Raw genomic sequence first — 18,158 nt, 5'->3', positions numbered from 1 at the left:
TACACAGCCCTCTTTCTCCCTCAACAGTCCTCTCATACACAGCCCTCCTCCCCCTCAACAGTCCTCTCATACACAACCCTCCTCTCCCACACAACCCTCCTCCCCTCAACAGTCCTCTCATACACAATCCTCCTCCGCTCAACAGTCCTCTCATACACAACCCTCCTTCCCTTTCAACAGTCCTCTCATACACAACCCTACCCCTCTCAACAGTCCTCTCATACACTACCCTACCCCCCTCAACAGTCCTCTCATACACAACCCTCCTCCCCCTCAACAGTCCTCTCATACACAACCCTCCTCCCCCTTCCACAGTCCTCTCATACACAGCTCTCCTGCCCTCAACAGTCCTCTCATACACAACCCTACCCCCCTCAACAGTCCTCTCATACACAGTTCTCCACTTCTACAGAACACGTCTGTGTCCTGGTGTGATCTCCTCAGTCTTCCTGCATCTCGCAATTCCCTCCAAAGCTCTGCAGTGTTTTTTTCTCCCCTTCCAGTCAGATCACATGACCTCCTTTAACTGTCTGCATTCAGACTGCTACCCTGTTGTTATGGTTACCGACTGTTTACATGTCACGTGGGAGTTAGATGGGAGGTGCTTGGTGAAGCTCAGAGCTCTAATTGGCGGCGGCAGGGAACCATTACCCGGGAAACTGAGCCACGGGGCGGATATTGTGAGAGAAACCCGGAAGGAAAGAGAAAAGTAAACACAGCTTGTGGGGGAGGAGATAAGGAGTCGGTGAGCCGGGGGAAGCAGAGATCTGCGGGAGAAGCTTCTATTTCCTGCACAGGTTTGTACAGCCTGCGGGACTGGTGTGACAGGCTCAGCCAGGACTATAGGATAGGGGCTGACAGGTGTGTGGTCAGTACAGGGGCCTGTGAGCATTGTGCCACACTGTGTCCGGTCCACATCTCTGCTGTTATTGCTGGTCTGTCATAGAAGGAGACTGATGTCATTGACTACTATGGGGACCATCCTTTTACCAGGTGAACGTTTAGCAGGATCTTTACTTGCAGATGTGAACACCCGCACAAGTTATTGATCACCTTCATGTTTTAAGGATTTTTATAGGGGAGCTGTGTTGAAGGGGTTGTGCAAGATTGGATAGACACCAGACTGCATAAGGAGGAGATCTCTGACTGCAGAGACTTGAGCGGGGACAGGGTGGGGTGTGGACAAAGTGTACTGAATCCTGTAGCTGCAAGTGGTGTGGCCCCCCCTTTCTCACTTCAAAATAATTCAGGAATGGTTTCTCCCCTGTTAAATGAGGGCGCTGTTCCTAGCGTGTGCTTCCGGTCCCATGTTGTGTGCCCCCTGGTGCTCTGTGCCTGCTCCTTACCTCCACAGTGCTGCCCCACAAATATGGACAATAATAACGCCTCAGCTCCTGAAGAAAAAAAGAGACAATGCAGCAGCACCCTGCAAATCAGATAAAAATTATAGTGCTAATGCTATGCTTATTTATAAAGTAAGATGCTTGGCCATTATGGCGCATAACAGGTAGTATTTAGTGTTAGGACCCGTCTAACAGAGATCGCCTTGACGTTGGGCAGACGGGCTCAGATGGTTTTGTACAAAATGCATTGGCCAAGCATCTCACTTTATAAATAAGCGTAGCATTAGCACTATAATTTTTGGCATTATTGTACTTTATCTGATTTGCAAGGTGCTGCTGCATTGTCTCTTTTTTTCCTCTAGGTCTTTGCCATGGTGGCGTGCACCTGCGCACTGGGAGGTGCTGACTAACCCCCTTTTTTTCAGCTCCTGAAGAGCCATCTCCCCAATGATCTGTTCCCCCCTTCAGCTTTCTGCTCCTCCTGCTGTTATTCAGTGCATTACAGCGCCACCTGCTGGTGGCCTCTCTACAATGCTGTTACAAGCTTCTGCTGTAAATCAGCAGCACACAGCTACCTGTCCCATGCTGGGTTTCCGATCTTGTTTGTCCTCTATAAGTGTCAGTCGTCATAGGCGGCGCCCTAATGCTACCCCGAAACACAGGCACCGTTCCAGATCTTCCCGCCACAGCAGGTGTTCTACCTGTTCCAGATCTTCCCGTTGGCGTTCGCCATCGACGTCTGAACTGAGTTCCTCCAGCTCTGGCAGGTCGGAATCTCATTGTCGCAGCAAGTGGTGGGAGCCTGTTCCTTAAAGGGAACCTGTCACCGGGAATTTGTGTATAGAGCTGAGGACATGGGTTGCTAGATGGCCACTAGCACATCCGCAATATCCAGTCCCCATAGCTCTGTGTGCTTTTATTGTGTAAAAAAAAAAGATTTGATACATATGCAAATTAACCTGAGATGAGTCAGAGCTTGAAAATGATCACTTGGTCACACAAGTAAGATATGACTCTTTTATGTTAATTTGCATATGTATCAAATCGTTTTTTTAAAACAATAAAAGCACACAGAGCTATGGGGACTAGGTATTGCGGATGTGCTAGTGGCCCTCTAGCAACCCATGTTCTCAGCTCTATACCTAAAATCCCGGTGACAGGTTCCCTTTAAGCCAGTCGGTCGTCCCGCGGGGTCAGTCAGACCAGAGCAGTTTCGGTGGCACCTGCTCTTCCAGAGGTTCTGCTGGTGGTTCTTGTGGATCTTCCGACGCCAGAGTGGGTGGGCATTCCACTCTGATCCATTCTTCTCTATAGGCATTCCACTCTGGTCCATTCTTCTCTATGGGCATTCCACTCTGATCCATTATTCTCTATGGGCATTCCGCTCTGGTCCATTATTCTCTATGGGCATTCCACTCTGGTCCATTCTTCTCTATGGGCATTCCACTCTGGTCCATTCTTCTCTATGGGCATTCCACTCTGATCCATTATTCTCTATGGGCATTCCGCTCTGGTCCATTATTCTCTATGGGCATTCCACTCTGGTCCATTCTTCTCTATGGGCATTCCACTCTGGTCCATTATTCTCTATGGGCATTCCACTCTGGTCCATTCTTCTCTATGGGCATTCCACACTGGTCCATTATTCTCTATGAGCATTCCACTCTGGTCCATTATTCTCTATGGGCATTCCACTCTGGTCCATTATTCTCTATGGGCATTCCACTCTGGTCCATTATTCTCTATGAGCATTCCACTCTGGTCCATTATTCTCTATGGGCATTCCACTCTGATCCATTATTATCTATGGGCATTCCACTCTGGTCCATTATTCTCTATGAGCATTCCACTCTGGTCCATTATTCTCTATGGGCATTCCACTCTGGTCCATTATTCTCTATGGGCATTCCACTCTGGTCCATTATTCTCTATGGGCATTCCACTCTGGTCCATTATTCTCTATGAGCATTCCACTCTGGTCCATTATTCTCTATGAGCATTCCACTCTGGTCCATTATTCTCTATGGGCATTCCACTCTGGTCCATTATTCTCTATGGGCATTCCACTCTGGTCCATTATTCTCTATGGGCATTCCACTCTGGTCCATTATTCTCTATGGGCATTCCACTCTGGTCCATTATTCTCTATGAGCATTCCACTCTGGTCCATTATTCTCTAAGAGCATTCCACTCTGGTCCATTATTCTCTATGGGCATTCCACTCTGGTCCATTATTCTCTAAGAGCATTCCACTCTGGTCCATTATTCTTTATGGGCATTCCACTCTGGTCCTTTATTCTCTATGGGCATTCCACTCTGGTCCATTACTCTCTATGAGCATTCCACTCTGGTCCATTATTCTCTTGAGCATTCCACTCTGGTCCATTATTCTCTATGGGCATTCCACTCTGGTCCATTATTCTCTATGAGCATTCCACTCTGGTCCATTATTCTCTATGGGCATTCCACTCTGGTCCATTATTCTCTATGAGCATTCCACTCTGGTCCATTATTCTCTTTGGGCATTCCACTCTGGTTCATTATTCTCTATGGGCATTCCACTCTGGTCCATTATTCTCTATGGGCATTCCACTCTGGTCCATTATTCTCTATGGGCATTCCACTCTGGTCCATTATTCTCTTTGGGCATTCCACTCTGGTCCATTATTCTCTATGAGCATTCCACTCTGGTCCATTATTCTCTATGGGCATTCCACTCTGGTCCATTATTCTCTATGGGCATTCCACTCTGGTCCATTATTCTCTATGGGCATTCCACTCTGGTCCATTATTCTCTATGGGCATTCCACTCTGGTCCATTATTCTCTATGGGCATTCCACTCTGGTCCATTATTCTCTTTGGGCATTCCACTCTGGTCCATTATTCTCTATGGGCATTCCACTCTGGTCCATTATTCTCTATGGGCATTCCACTCTGGTCCATTATTCTCTATGAGCATTCCACTCTGGTCCATTATTCTCTAAGAGCATTCCACTCTGGTCCATTATTCTCTATGGGCATTCCACTCTGGTCCATTATTCTCTAAGAGCATTCCACTCTGGTCCATTATTCTTTATGGGCATTCCACTCTGGTCCTTTATTCTCTATGGGCATTCCACTCTGGTCCATTATTCTCTATGAGCATTCCACTCTGGTCCATTATTCTCTTTGAGCATTCCACTCTGGTCCATTATTCTTTATGGGCATTCCACTCTGGTCCATTCTTCTCTATGGGCATTCCACTCTGGTCCATTCTTCTCTATGGGCATTCCACTCTGGTCCATTATTCTCTATGAGCATTCCACTCTGGTCCATTATTCTCTATGGGCATTCCACTCTGGTCCATTATTCTCTTTGGGCATTCCACTCTGGTCCATTATTCTCTATGAGCATTCCACTCTGGTCCATTATTCTCTATGGGCATTCCACTCTGGTCCATTATTCTCTATGGGCATTCCACTCTGGTCCATTATTCTCTATGGGCATTCCACTCTGGTCCATTATTCTCTTTGGGCATTCCACTCTGGTCCATTATTCTCTATGAGCATTCCACTCTGGTCCATTATTCTCTATGGGCATTCCACTCTGGTCCATTATTCTCTATGGGCATTCCACTCTGGTCCATTATTCTCTATGAGCATTCCACTCTGGTCCATTATTCTCTATGGGCATTCCACTCTGGTCCATTATTCTCTATGAGCATTCCACTCTGGTCCATTATTCTCTTTGGGCATTCCACTCTGGTTCATTATTCTCTATGAGCATTCCACTCTGGTCCATTATTCTCTAAGAGCATTCCACTCTGGTCCATTATTCTTTATGGGCATTCCACTCTGGTCCATTATTATCTATGGGCATTCCACTCTGGTCCATTATTATCTATGGGCATTCCACTCTGGTCCATTATTCTCTATGGGCATTCTAATCTGGTCCATTATTGTCATTCCTTTTAGTAGGTCCCCCACCAATTTCTAAATGGAAACATATACGCCGTCATAGTACATAATGCATGAATAAGGCATCAAAAAATGCAAATACTTATCAAATAGGAGAATCGGGGCATGGTTTGTAGGTAATATACGCGTATCGCCAGGTCAAACTGGCTTCGTCATCGGGAGTCCGGTGGTCCGGCATACCACTTCTTTAAACACTCAATATGCTGTTTTTTATGTTGAAATAATGTTGATGGTTGGAAAAAATGTATGCCTTTTTAATAAAGCTGTGACCGACCTCCTCCCAAGAAATAAAATTGTTGGTGTTTTTTTGGCAGGTGGGATGCAAGGTTGGGTAAAGGGGTTATAGTTCTCGGCAGTCTTGGTAATGATGGGCTATTCTCAGGATTAGGGATGACCGAAGTTCGGGTTTGAGTATATGGTGAATTGCGTCATGTATTCCGTTACTGCGGACCATAATACAATTCAAGGACGGAATTCCGTTATGCACTCCATCATAATAGAAGTCTTTGGCCAGCATAACGGATCCGTGCGATTTTCCATTATGCATTTCGTCCTTGAATTGCATTATGTTCCGTGGTAACAGAATCCATAATGCAATTCAACGTAAACTCAAACTTGAACTTAAAAAACTGAAGTTTCGCGCATCCCTACTCAGGATAGATCATCAATGTATGATCATTGGGGGTCTAACTCCCAGCACCTCCCCGATCACCTGTTTGAAGAGGCCATAGTACTCCGGTGAGCGCTGCAGCCTCTTCCTAGGCCAGTGACATTGCGTTCATCAGTGACCTGCAATACTAAGCCACTATACTGTGCAGAGCTCACTGGAGTGCCATGGCCTCTTCAAACAGCTGATCAGCGGCGGGCTGGACCCCCACCAATCTGATATTGACCTATCCCCAACACCATAATGGGGAACCTATATTGATTTTTGTTTTGGGGCTCTCAGTCTTTTATGTATGCTAGCTTTCCGAATTTGTGTGACCAGAAGACTATTTTTCCTTTTGGAACAATGCATCTGAATGGTGAATAATCTTCATGATGTCTATAGTGTACGACAATATATACGGTCAGTTTTCCTTGGTTAGCTCAGATGCGTTCGCTCATGTTCTACCCCCTTTTCTACCTTGAGACATTTTTGTTCACTCTTCACAGAGCTTAGACAGACCTGGTCCAGCTTCTATCTTACATACGTGGTGAGAAGTTGCACATAAGATCTTTGTCATCTTGTTTCCTGGTAATACAGATGGCAGACTCTCCTCCATCCCCAGTGTTTTCCATAGCGGAGTTCCCACCAAACGAGGAGCAAGGTGCAGCCCTCCTAGGAACAAATCCTCCATCCTATAGAGGAGCAAAAGGACATCGGAGTTCTCCAAACCTGAGACGGGGCAAAGGTAATTCTGTTTGCTTTCTGCACTATATAACGTAACCATGCTTTACCCACCGCTTTAGGGTAGGACCACAAGGCTTGGCCGTGCTGCATTAAAGCAGAAGTGTCTAATTAAAATTAGGACTGCACTGTTTAATAGCTCTGTATTGTTAAAGGCTGCTCATCACCTGCAATACCACGCTGCCATTAACAATGTAGATCCTTTAAGCAATGCAGTCCTTAGTTTATTTGGAGCCCGCTGTGGCTCATACAGTTGCGAGGTACACGCTATGTGGTTGAGCCATTAGAAACCTACAGGAAATCAGCAACGTGGGTGAATGTACCTCCCTAATTTCTTTGATTTTGGGCTGACTGAGCAGGCAGACCAATGGAGCAGGCCTGTTGGATTCCCAAACTGGTCTGATTTTACTGCAAAACTCCAAAGTATTGGGTGACTTCAGTATACTCCTGGGATGGGGTAGGGATTGTATTAGCCCTCTAGTTTACAATAGCGGTGGGTCTGCTTGACTCATACATCTCTTTACTACATTTTTATCTAACTGTTAATTATTATATATGCCTGTCACGGATGGTGTTGCAGAAAACTAGAAGATACAAATAAAGATCAGACTGACTTGATCCCAAACTAAGGAACATAAGGGTGAGCCCTATAAAAGCCCTAGAGCTTTCCCTGACTGCTCAGCCCATGCAAAGATCTTTATGATAGATAATTGCATGCCCTCGTACCTAGACTGTGTGACACCTGAAAACCCTATAATAGTGAGGGGACACGACCACCGGCTCCCTACACTTAATACGGAGGGAGTCAGGGTCACCTAGGATCAAGCCAACAGGAAAACACAAAAAAAGGAACAGAATTATCTGAGGAACCAGCAGTTGCAGCATCTAGCAGTGAGCACAATCCAGGAAGTTGTATAAACCGCAAAGTGATGCAGTATGGGAGGGGATATAAAGGGATGCAATCAGTGCAACTAGATGACAGCTGAGAGGGAAAGGAGATGACAAAACAAAACAAAAACAAAAGAACCTCAAGCAAGAGGTACTGAAGAACGTCTGTCAGAGCTTCTCAGAGATCTGGCAGTGACAATGCCATATCATCCCTTTTTTTTGGTTCTCTTTTACAGGAAAAGAACCTCGCACTCGGACAGAATCTGCCTCAGAGGCACAGGAGATGGACCACGTGGGAGAGCTCAACCAGTTCCGCTCACGTTCCCGCTCTGCTCCATCTTCCCTAATGGTTGCTGCTCGGTATGGACGAGAGCTGAGAAGAATGAGTGATGAATTTGACCAAAGCTTCACGGTAATCACAGCTTCATATGGAAAATTTCACACAAGTGTAATGACCGATGTGACAAAACGGTGCAGGAATAATAGTCACAGTGATATCACCGCACAAGTGTAATTATTATTATTTATTTGAAAATGCCATTAATTCCATGGCGCTGTATATCAAGAGTACAGTTTACAGGTAGAAACAGCACATTTATTAGAATATTTCATACAAAAGAGATGAGAGGCAGGCTGAGAAGCCATGCCTCAGCAGTCACAGTTTGCATTGTATGCTTTAATCTGCCACTGCTCGATTGAAGTGATTACAACTTGTGAGCATTGCATCCAGTCAGAGAAGAAGTGAGTGGTTGGCAACCCAGCCCGCCTTTTATACATTAGTATGATAGAGATAAATGCCCAAATAAAATGATAGTAATAGTTACAAAACAACTATCTAAAAGAAAAGCTGTCTGGCAGCAGTTACTGATCGTGTATAGTCAGCTTAAAGGGAGTCTGTCACGGACTCTTTTCCCCAGTCATCTCTGACAGCACATCCTGAGACTGACCTCCTCTGATAGGACAGGAAAAACATAGGGAGGTTTAACCCCTTAAGGACTTAGGACGTACTGGTACGCCATGTTTGCTGAGTCCTTAAGGACTCAGGACGTACCGGTAAGTCCTAAGTTTAAAATTACATTGCAGCGCGGCGGGGGTTAATAGGAACAGGATGCCTGCTGAAATCATTTAGCGGGCATCCTGTCACAATGCCGGGGGGGGGGGGGGAGTCATGTGACCCCTCCGTATCGGCGATCGCCGCAAAACGCAGGTCAATTCAGACCTGCGGTTTGCGGCTTTTACCTGTGGTTGCGGGGGTGATCGGAGGTGCCATCGGTCCCCATGCAGCTGTAGGGGGGACCCGATGGCATGGAAGGCAGCGCACTGCCTTCCGGTGACGAGCCTGTGAGATCCAGCCCCCTGGATCTCACAGGCTGGAAGCTGTATGAGTAATACACACAGTATTACTCATACAGCCAATGCATTCCAATACAGAAGTATTAGATTGCATTGTAAAGGATTAGACCCCCAAAAGTTCAAGTCCCAAAGTGGGACAAAAAAATAAAGTTTTCCCCCAAAAAATTAAGTTTCAAGCAAAAATAAACAAAAGCGTACTTTTCCCCAAAATAAAGTTAAAAAAAATTGGTAAAAAATAGGGGGGGGGGGGAAGTATACATATTAGGTATCGCCGCGTCCGTATCGACCAGCTCTATATACATATCACATGACCTAACCCCTCAGATGAACACTGTAAAACATAAAAAAATTAAAACTGTGCTAAATAAACCTTTTTTTGTCACCTTACATCACAAAAAGTACAACAGCAAGCGATCAAAAAGGCGTTTGCCCACCAAAATAGTACCAATCTAACCGTCACCTCATCCCCCAAAAAATGAGCCCCTACCTGAGACAATCGCCCAAAAACTGAAAAAAACTATGGCTCTCAGAATATGGAGTCACTAAAACATAATTTTTTTGGTTTTAAAAAAGCTGTTATTGTGTAAAACTTACATAAAAAAAAAAGTATTTGGTATCGCCGCGTTCGTATCGTCCGACGCTATAAAAATATCACATGACCTAACCCCTCAGATGAACACCGTAAAAAACTGTGCTAAATAAACCATTTTTTGTCACCTTACATCACAAAAAGTGTAATAGCAAGCAATCAAAAAGTCACACGCACCCCATAATAGTGCCAATAAAACAGTCATCTCATCCTGCAAAAATCATACCCTACCTAAGGTAATCTCCAAAAAACTGAAAAAATTATGGCTCTCAGACTATGGAAACACTAAAACATGATTTTTTTTTGCTTCAAAAAAGAAATCATTGTGTAAAACTTACATAAATAAAAAAAAGTATACATATTAGGTATCGCCACGTCCGTGACAACCTGGTCTATAAAAATATCACATGATCTAACCTGTCAGATGAATGTTGTAAATAAAAAAATAAAAAAAAGACTGTGCCAAAACAGCTATTTCTTGTTACCTTGCCTCACAAAAAGTGTAATATAGAGCAACCAAAAATCATATGTACCCTAAACTAGTACCAACAAGACTGCCACCCTATCCCGTAGTTTCTAAAATGGGGTAACTTTTTTGGAGTTTCTACTGGTGCATCAGGGAGGCTTCAAATGGGACATGGTGTCAAAAAAAACAGTCCAGCAAAACCTGCCTTCCAAAAACCGTATGGCATTCCTTTCCTTCTGCCCCCTGCCGTGTGCCCGTACAGTAGTTTACGACCACATATGGGGTGTTTCTGTAAACTACAGAATCAGGGCCATAAATACTGAGTTTGGTTTGGCTGTTAACCCTTGCTTTGTAACTGGAAAAAAAAAATTTAAGGAAAATCTGCCCAAAATGTGAAATTTTGAAATTGTATCTCTATTTTCCATTAATTCTTGTGGAACACCTAAAGGGTTAACACAGTTGTAAAATCAGTTTTGAATACCTTGAGGGGGGTAGTTTATAGAATGGGGTCATTTTTGGGTGGTTTCTATTATGTAAGCCTCGCAAAGTGACTTCAGACCTGAAAAATTTCAAGATTTGCTTCTAAACTTTTAAGCCTTGTAACATCCCCAAAAAATTAAGTATCATTCCCAAAATGATCCTAACATGAAGTAGACATATGGGGAATGTAAAGTAATAACTATTTTTGGAGGTATTACTATGTTTTATAGAAGTAGAGAAATTGAAACTTGGAAAATTGAATTTTTTTAAAAAAAATTGGTAAATTTTTTATTTTATATTTTACTTCATTTTACCAGTGTCATGAAGTACAATATGTGACGAAAAAACTATCTCAGAATGGCCTGGATAAGTCAAAGGGTTTTAAAGTTATCAGCACTTAAAAAGTGACACTGGTCAGATTTGCAAAAAATGCCCAAGTCCGTAAGGTGAAATAGGGCTGAGTCCTTAAGGGGTTAAATCCCACCCTCCTCTACATCACCAGTGTATTTTCAAAGAAATAACCAGGATAAAGGGATATCTTTGGCAAGATGGGTCTGCGAACTACAAGCTTTTATCTATTTATTAACCATTCCTTAGAATTTTTGAGGATAAGTTAGTAGTTAAACTAGACACCAGTTTTTTACCCAAAGTAGTGTCTACCTTTCACAGGTCTCAGGATATTGTAACATCTTTTTGTGCCAATCCAAAAATGACCAGGAATCCCTATAGAAATGAATGGGCGTGCACCGCGCTTGTGCAGCCACTGCTTCCATTCACTTCTATGGGGCCAACGTAAATAGCCGAGCGGTGCGCCCTCCTTCACTTTGCCAGCTGCGTTTACAAGACATGTGTCATATTCCTAGTGATATTCCCCCATTGTCTGAGATGGGGAAAACCCCTTTAAGGACTACAGTTATGTCTTTGGTTTTGGTGAATTGACATCATATCATCCCCCTTACCATTAACCCAACTGGTACAAAAAATATTGGGGACAGATTTACAGATCCTATCTTCATACGCAGACCAAAGATGCGCTAAATTGATCACCATGGCTCATGGTGAATCATAAATTTAGTGCATTGTTAAACCACCTTTTGGGCTTATTTTGCACCAAAATGAATGTACAGTTTTGGTGTCTGTTAACCCATTGTAAGCCTGTCTAAGCATCTAAAACACTTACTGTGTGCTGCAAGGCGAGTATGGCAGTTTTTATTTTTTGGTGCAAATTAAGCCAGATTCCAGTAAGCCTCCCCCATTGTGCCATTCGGCTAATATGAGCTATTAAAAAATGCTGTGGCCTCATACTTAGGAGTCTGTAATATTTCAGGGGGCTGTTTCGTCTGCCACCACCTGACCTGTCAGCAGTGATATATCTGCAAACACTGCAGCCAGCACATACAGTTTATGCAGTTTGAGCCCACCTCTCCCGATCGTCTAGTTTATAGGCCCCTTTGTAGCAAAGGCAAGATGCTGCCACAGAGGTAGTTCCGTTATTCACACTTACCTTGCCATAATACTGAATATTGAATTTAACACTTTCTTATGTGATGTGCAACTCAAAAAAGATTGGCCAGCTCTCCTGACGTATCTTGCATTCCCTCCAGAGCATAGTTGGTTGGAATTTCTTAGTGCTGTCCATCTGTTATTCCTCCTGGAAATATACGACTACATTGAAAACTAGTTGATACGATTCCTCTGGCTGGTACTTTACCCTGTCGTCAGCACTGATTGTATGGTGTCAGATTTTGTAGCGACACTCCGCATAAACCAGGAGAATGGTAGCATCCATTTGTCAGTTTATTTGTACAGTACAAGAGCAATAAGCGTAACCGCACAATACCGAGAACTAAGAGAAGATGTGTTAGAATTGTTTTTTATGGGGAATGCATGTAGTTACTAAAGCAGACATGTCAGGAGAGGTGCCAGGCCTGTTTAAGAATACATTAACAATCATTGAGATTAATACTAGGATATTACTGTCACCAAAGTATCAAAGAAAATTCAAAACAACTAAAGAAGGTGACTTTTAAAAATACTATGTTGTTATATCAAAAGGGTATCGGTATATATATACCACTATATAGTGCAAGGAGACATGCGAGTACTTGAATTTCCTAAAGGGGAGTATTCGCCCCCAACAAGAAATCCATAGTAACAAGATAGAAAGAAAAGGAAAACAGGGGAAAAGAGCAGAAAAATCTCACCCTAGTTGCCCTATAGACTGCTCAGCCCAGGGCGACCCCCTGATGGTGGAGGTTCCCTGTCCCCGAACCTAATACTATCCAGTCCCTGTTAATCCCTAATCGAGGGAACCCTAACAAGGGAAAGATAGCTACGTAGAGAGTGTCAGCCGTTATCCCAAAAAGGTGGGTGCCGCTGAGGCCCTCCCGATACACAAAAAAAAGTGTCAATGGTTGTCCCAAGGATTGTGTGCCACTGAAACTCTACAGATATAGAAAAAACGAGACCCCTTTTCTTTCTATCTTGTTACTGTGGATTTCTTGTTGGGGGCGAATACTCCCCTTTAGGAAATTCAAGTACTCGCATGTCTCCTTGCACTATATCGTGGTATATATATACACCGATACCCTTTTAATATAACAATATTTTTGAAAGTCACCTTCTTTAGTTGTTTTGAATTCTGTTTAAGAATAGACTGAAAGGCATACAACATAATATGCTTACTTCAAAATGTTACTGTGATCTGGTCGTGTAATACCATTTCTTCACTAAGTCTTGAACTCTATAAATAATCCCCAGGGTCTTCCTCGTCCTAAAAGTGCAAATGCAGCTGCTGAGATGACCAGAAACAAGAGTTTACGGGAAATGTTTTTTAGTTTGTTACGATGGAAAGACAAAAGCGAATCAGAGAGCGAGAAGAATTAAACCTGGTCCGGTGGAGCGCAGTAAGGTAATGCTTCTCCTCAGTTGTCATTTACGTGCACTGTCAATGGTATTGGGTGGGTTGTTTTTTTTTTTAGCATGGAGTACAGTTTTAACCCCTTCCTGACCGTCCCCGAACATGCACGGCACACTGATCGGGCGGGCACAGGAGCTGTGGTTTCCCAATCAGAGATAGGCCCCTGCTGTATTTATCGGCATTACTGAAAACTCCAATGACAGCTGATTAATCCCTTAGATGCCGGAGTTTACAGAGGGAGGGAGCTTCCTTCCTGACCTCATCGGCTTCCCTTAGTAGGGCCTCTGACCCTGCCAACTATGGAAGCCTATGATGTCCAGTGACCAGCTGGGTCCCATAGGCAACTCTCAGTGTAATTGTAGTGCATTGTTTAAATTCCCTAATGGGACAAAAGGTAAAAAGTGTTCTACAAAAATAAAAATAAGTTTGAAGTGAAAAAAAAGCCCCCTTTCCGCATCAAGCTATTTACTATTGGAAAAAAAAAGAAAAATGAAAACATAGAATAGGTATCGCCGCGTCCGTAACGACTGGCTCCATAAAAAAAATCACATGGTCAGGTGAGAACCATAAAAAAAAAACATACATAATATCAAAAATTGTATGTACTCTAAAATGATATCGATGAAAATGAGCCCTCACACAAGACCATAGATGGAAAAATAAAAAAAATATGGCTCTTGGAAAATTGCAACACAAATATGATTTTGTTTTCAAAAAAGCTTTTATTGTGTAAAACTGAAAAAATAATTAAGACCTATTTGGAATCTCTGCGTCTGTAACGACCTGCTTTATAAAAGATTGACATGACTTACCCTGTCAATTGAGCTTTTAAAAATAAACTATGCCCATTTTTTTGGGTCGCTGTGCCTCCTAAAAAAACATACTATCAAACGATCAAAAAAAATCTTATATACCGCAAAATGGTATCAATGAAAATGTCACCAAATCCCACAAAAAACTAGCCCTCAGTTTGGATCAGTTTCATCAGACGGACACCAAAACGCTGCAAGAAGCGTTTTTGTGTCCCTCTCCAAAGCGGAATGGTGACTGAACGGATGCCCTGAACGGATCTCACAAACGGAAAGCCAAAACGCCAGTGTGAAAGTAGCCTAAGGCTACTTTCACACCTGCATTAGGTGCGGATCCGTCTGGTATCTGCACAGACGGACCCGCACCTATAAATGCAAACAATGGTATCTGTTCAGTACGGAACCGTTTGCATACACTTAGTCCCCCATAATTTTTTAAGTGTAAGTCAAACGGATCCGTCCTGACTTTACATTGAAAGTCAATGGGGGACGGATCCAATATTGTGTCAATGTAAATGGATCTGTCCCCATTGACTTCTATTGTAAGTAAGTTCAGAAATTACACAACTTTTGCATCATATATTAATTTCTCTTTTTGCAGCTGCAACAGAGGTTTCTATGCTCTTCACTACTGTCCCTCGTAGGCATTACTAGAAGATGGACTGCACTACTGAGAGGAATTTATCTGCATGGAGTCTTGCAAGAAGTGGGCATCCCACGAGAATATACTCTAAACTTTTCCAATGTGCCACTATTCATATTTAATATTTTTTAGCATTTTAAAACGAACAAAGCAGATTTTATAAGGGGAGCACAGAACAATGAAATGTGACTTGTGAGGTGTTTTTTATTATCATTTTGTTTCACAGGCTGACCTCCGAAATTATTTTAACGCAAGGAGGAATGTGGTTATTTTGTACAGCATTGGAAGCAGCTAGTTTCATTTCTATCATGAACATACTTAGGTTACTTTCACAGATCCGTAAAAACTGCTTCCGTCACAATAATACAACCGCATGCATCCGTCATGAACGGATCCGGTTGTATTATGTCTTCTATAGCCGAGACAGATCTGTCAGGAACTCCATTGAAAGTCAATGGGGGGATGGATCCGTTTTCTATTGTGTCTCGCTCCGCATCCCGGGATAGGACAGTAAAACTGCTGCAGGCGGCCTCCAGAGCGGAGTGGTGACTGATCGGAGGCAAACTGATGCCTTCTGAGCGGATCCTTTTCTATTCAGAATGTATTAGGGCAAAACTGATCCGTTTTGGAACTGCTTGCGAGAGCCCCATGACGGATCTCGCAAATGGAAAGCCAATGTGAAAGTTCTATAAATGGAGCTATGGCTCATTGTGCTGATTCAAATCTAATAAAATAATCAAGTTTGTTAAGATTGTATTTTTATCTTTTTTTTCCTGTTTTTCTGGGGATTCTAAAACTAAATGGCGGCCACGTTCAGCATAACAAATCGTTAAGGCTCCATTCACCCGCAACACACCCGCACTATATTAGCTAAATTGCTCTATATTTGTTTTTTTTCAAATATTCGCTATATTGCTATAAATTTGTTTTTTCGAATTCTCGTAATATTCTAAAACAAGAATATATAGCAATATAGCGAATATTCGAAAAAAACAAATATAGAGCAAAATTCGCAAACACTACTACTCCTAAAGTCAAGAATATTGCAGCCTTCTTATTGGCCCACAAGCTAGAAGCAGGGAGGGATCATGTGTACTGATAAAAAAAAAAAAAGGGGGGAAAAATTTGAATATTCGAAATTACGAATATATATATAACTATTTTTTGAAATATTTGCGAATTTTCGAAGTACCTATATTCGCGATAAAAATTTGAAATTCGAATATTCGTGATCAACACTAATGATGACACGTATGCCATCTATCGCCAGGAGGACTTCTACGATCACATCAATTTTACAATCCAGCAGGTAGGTGCATTGGATCATTTGATGACCAATATTGGCTTCTCTCAAGGGTTCTGAGTGATGAGGATTAGGAAGCATCACTTCATGCAGAAGTTTGAAAGGAAGTTTGAGAAGTTTATACGGTTATCTGTTCAGTGGGGACCATCGGTCCCGAGAATGGGGTGTCCGATCTTTTCTTGGCGGAGAATGCAGGTTTTCTCAGCAGCCACCCGTTTTCAGGATCAGTGAAAATCCCAGAGGTTGGACCCCACATATAAGGCATTTATGACATATGGTATTGGTGAAAAAAATTTACAGAGAAAATATAAATGTTCAGGGAATTAGAAGTTCATGTAAACACAATGTAATATAGATGCTCACCCGTCTACCGTCAAACAAGGTGCTCAAATTCTAACTGACTCACCGAGTCAGAAAAGGAGAGAGGTATAGATTTATTGCTGGATAGACTATCAGTAAAGAGACACTTCTACACAGTAATCACTAGTTAATGAGTAATATGACGCCACTATATACAGTATTATATACATTGACTATAATTCATAGACACCTTACAGGCTGGTGAATCTTCCATGACTTTCTGTCTACAGCTATCAGCACTTATATACATACCATTATTGCAGTATTCCCCTATACATGACTTCTCCTTAACATCATTAAAGGTACATTTCACACAATATTACCTGTACTTCTTATCCTTATCCTTTTTATTTTTATCATATTTTTAGTTATTTTTATTATAAACTATTTCAAACAACCTCTTTTTTCAAATAACCACTTTTTTTCAATCAACCCCCCTTTTATATCTGATACACTATTCTTTTGAAATGATTTCCTACTATTTACACATCCAATCACTGCACTCAAGGGTTAAACTCAAGAAGATTGCGTTGACAATCAGAACTAACAATTAATTAACACCTACTATTATATCATTAAACAGCTTTATTCAATTTAGATTAAAACTATTCCTTGATTGGAGGGAGTGAATAAAAAGGGCGCCATAGTCATTTCGGAAAGAGCACCCCCATACGGACATTTTAAGTGGTGGAAAGGGTACTTTTTAGCAAACAGGTGCCTCACAGAAGGCAGAAACACTTGTGACAGCATTTCAAAGCACACATTTGTAAAAATGAAAAATTACTAGCAGACCCCAATCTTTCACTTTCACAAGGGGTTAAAGGAGAAATTTCACCCCAGTATATGTTCCCCATTCAGGAAACACCCCATATGTGCCCGTAGCCTGCTGTATGGGCGCACTGCAGGCCTCTAGAGGCAAAGTGCAAAATATGGTTTTTGCAGGCCTGAATTGGCAGACATGGATTTTAGCTGCCATGTCGCATTAAAAACATTTCCTGAGGTCCCCAGAAATGAAAAACCACAAGAAGTGACCCCATTCCGGAAACAGCACCCCCGTACGGACATTTTAAGTGGTGGAAAGGGTACTTTTTAGCAAACAGGTGCCTCATAGAAGGCAGAAACACTTGTGACAGCATTTCAAAGCACACATTTGTAAAAATGAAAAATTACTAGCAGACCCCAATTTTTCACTTTCACAAGGGGTTAAAGGAGAAAATGCACCCCAGTATATGTTCCCCATTTTGTGAACACCCCATATGTGCTCGTAGCCTGCTGTATGGGCGCACTGCAGGCCTCTAGAAGCAAAGTTCAAAATATGGTTTTTGCAGGCCTGAATTGACAGACATGGATTTTAGCTGGCATGTCGCATTGAAAAAACTTCCTGAGGTCCCCAGAAATTAAAAACCACAAGAAGTGACCCCATTCCGGAAAGAGCCCCCCCCCGTACGAACATTTTAAGTGGTGGAAAGGGTACTTTTTAGCAAAATGGTGCCTCACAGAAGACAGAAACACTTGTGACAGCATTTCAAAGCACACATTTGTAAAATTGAAAAAATACTAGCAAACCACAATTTTTCACTTTCACAAGGGGTTAAAGGAGAAAATGCACCCCAGAATATGTTCCCCATTTTCTCCCCTTTTTGCAAACACCCCAAAT

At 42.5% G+C, this 18,158-nt stretch overlaps 1 protein-coding gene across 1 annotated transcript; it reads left to right on the top strand.

The window, feature by feature from the left end:
- Positions 1 to 641: 641 nt before the first annotated feature.
- Positions 642 to 15,587, top strand: LOC122921928 (bcl2-associated agonist of cell death-like). The gene is made up of 5 exons (XM_044272262.1): positions 642 to 797; positions 6,547 to 6,694; positions 7,815 to 7,990; positions 13,227 to 13,377; positions 14,797 to 15,587. Exons 2-4 carry the CDS (start codon positions 6,547 to 6,549, stop codon positions 13,350 to 13,352), a joined length of 450 nt encoding a protein of 149 aa, XP_044128197.1. The 5' UTR covers positions 642 to 797; the 3' UTR covers positions 13,353 to 13,377; positions 14,797 to 15,587.
- The last annotated feature ends 2,571 nt before the right edge of the window (positions 15,588 to 18,158 follow it).

The sequence above is a fragment of the Bufo gargarizans genome, chromosome 11 (assembly GCF_014858855.1).
Source record: "Bufo gargarizans isolate SCDJY-AF-19 chromosome 11, ASM1485885v1, whole genome shotgun sequence".
Classification (NCBI taxonomy): Eukaryota; Metazoa; Chordata; class Amphibia; order Anura; family Bufonidae; genus Bufo; species Bufo gargarizans.
The sequence above is the reverse complement of the archived record's forward strand: the minus strand, read 5'-3'. Positions and strand labels throughout refer to the sequence as shown.

Coding starts and splice junctions, on each gene's coding strand:
- LOC122921928 (XM_044272262.1), top strand. CDS start 6,547: ATGGCAGACTCTCCTCCATCCCCAGTGTTTTCCATAGCGGAGTTCCCA. Junction 6,695..7,814: donor AAACCTGAGACGGGGCAAAG/GTAATTCTGTTT, acceptor TCTCTTTTACAG/GAAAAGAACCTCGCACTCGG. Junction 7,991..13,226: donor AATTTGACCAAAGCTTCACG/GTAATCACAGCT, acceptor AATAATCCCCAG/GGTCTTCCTCGTCCTAAAAG.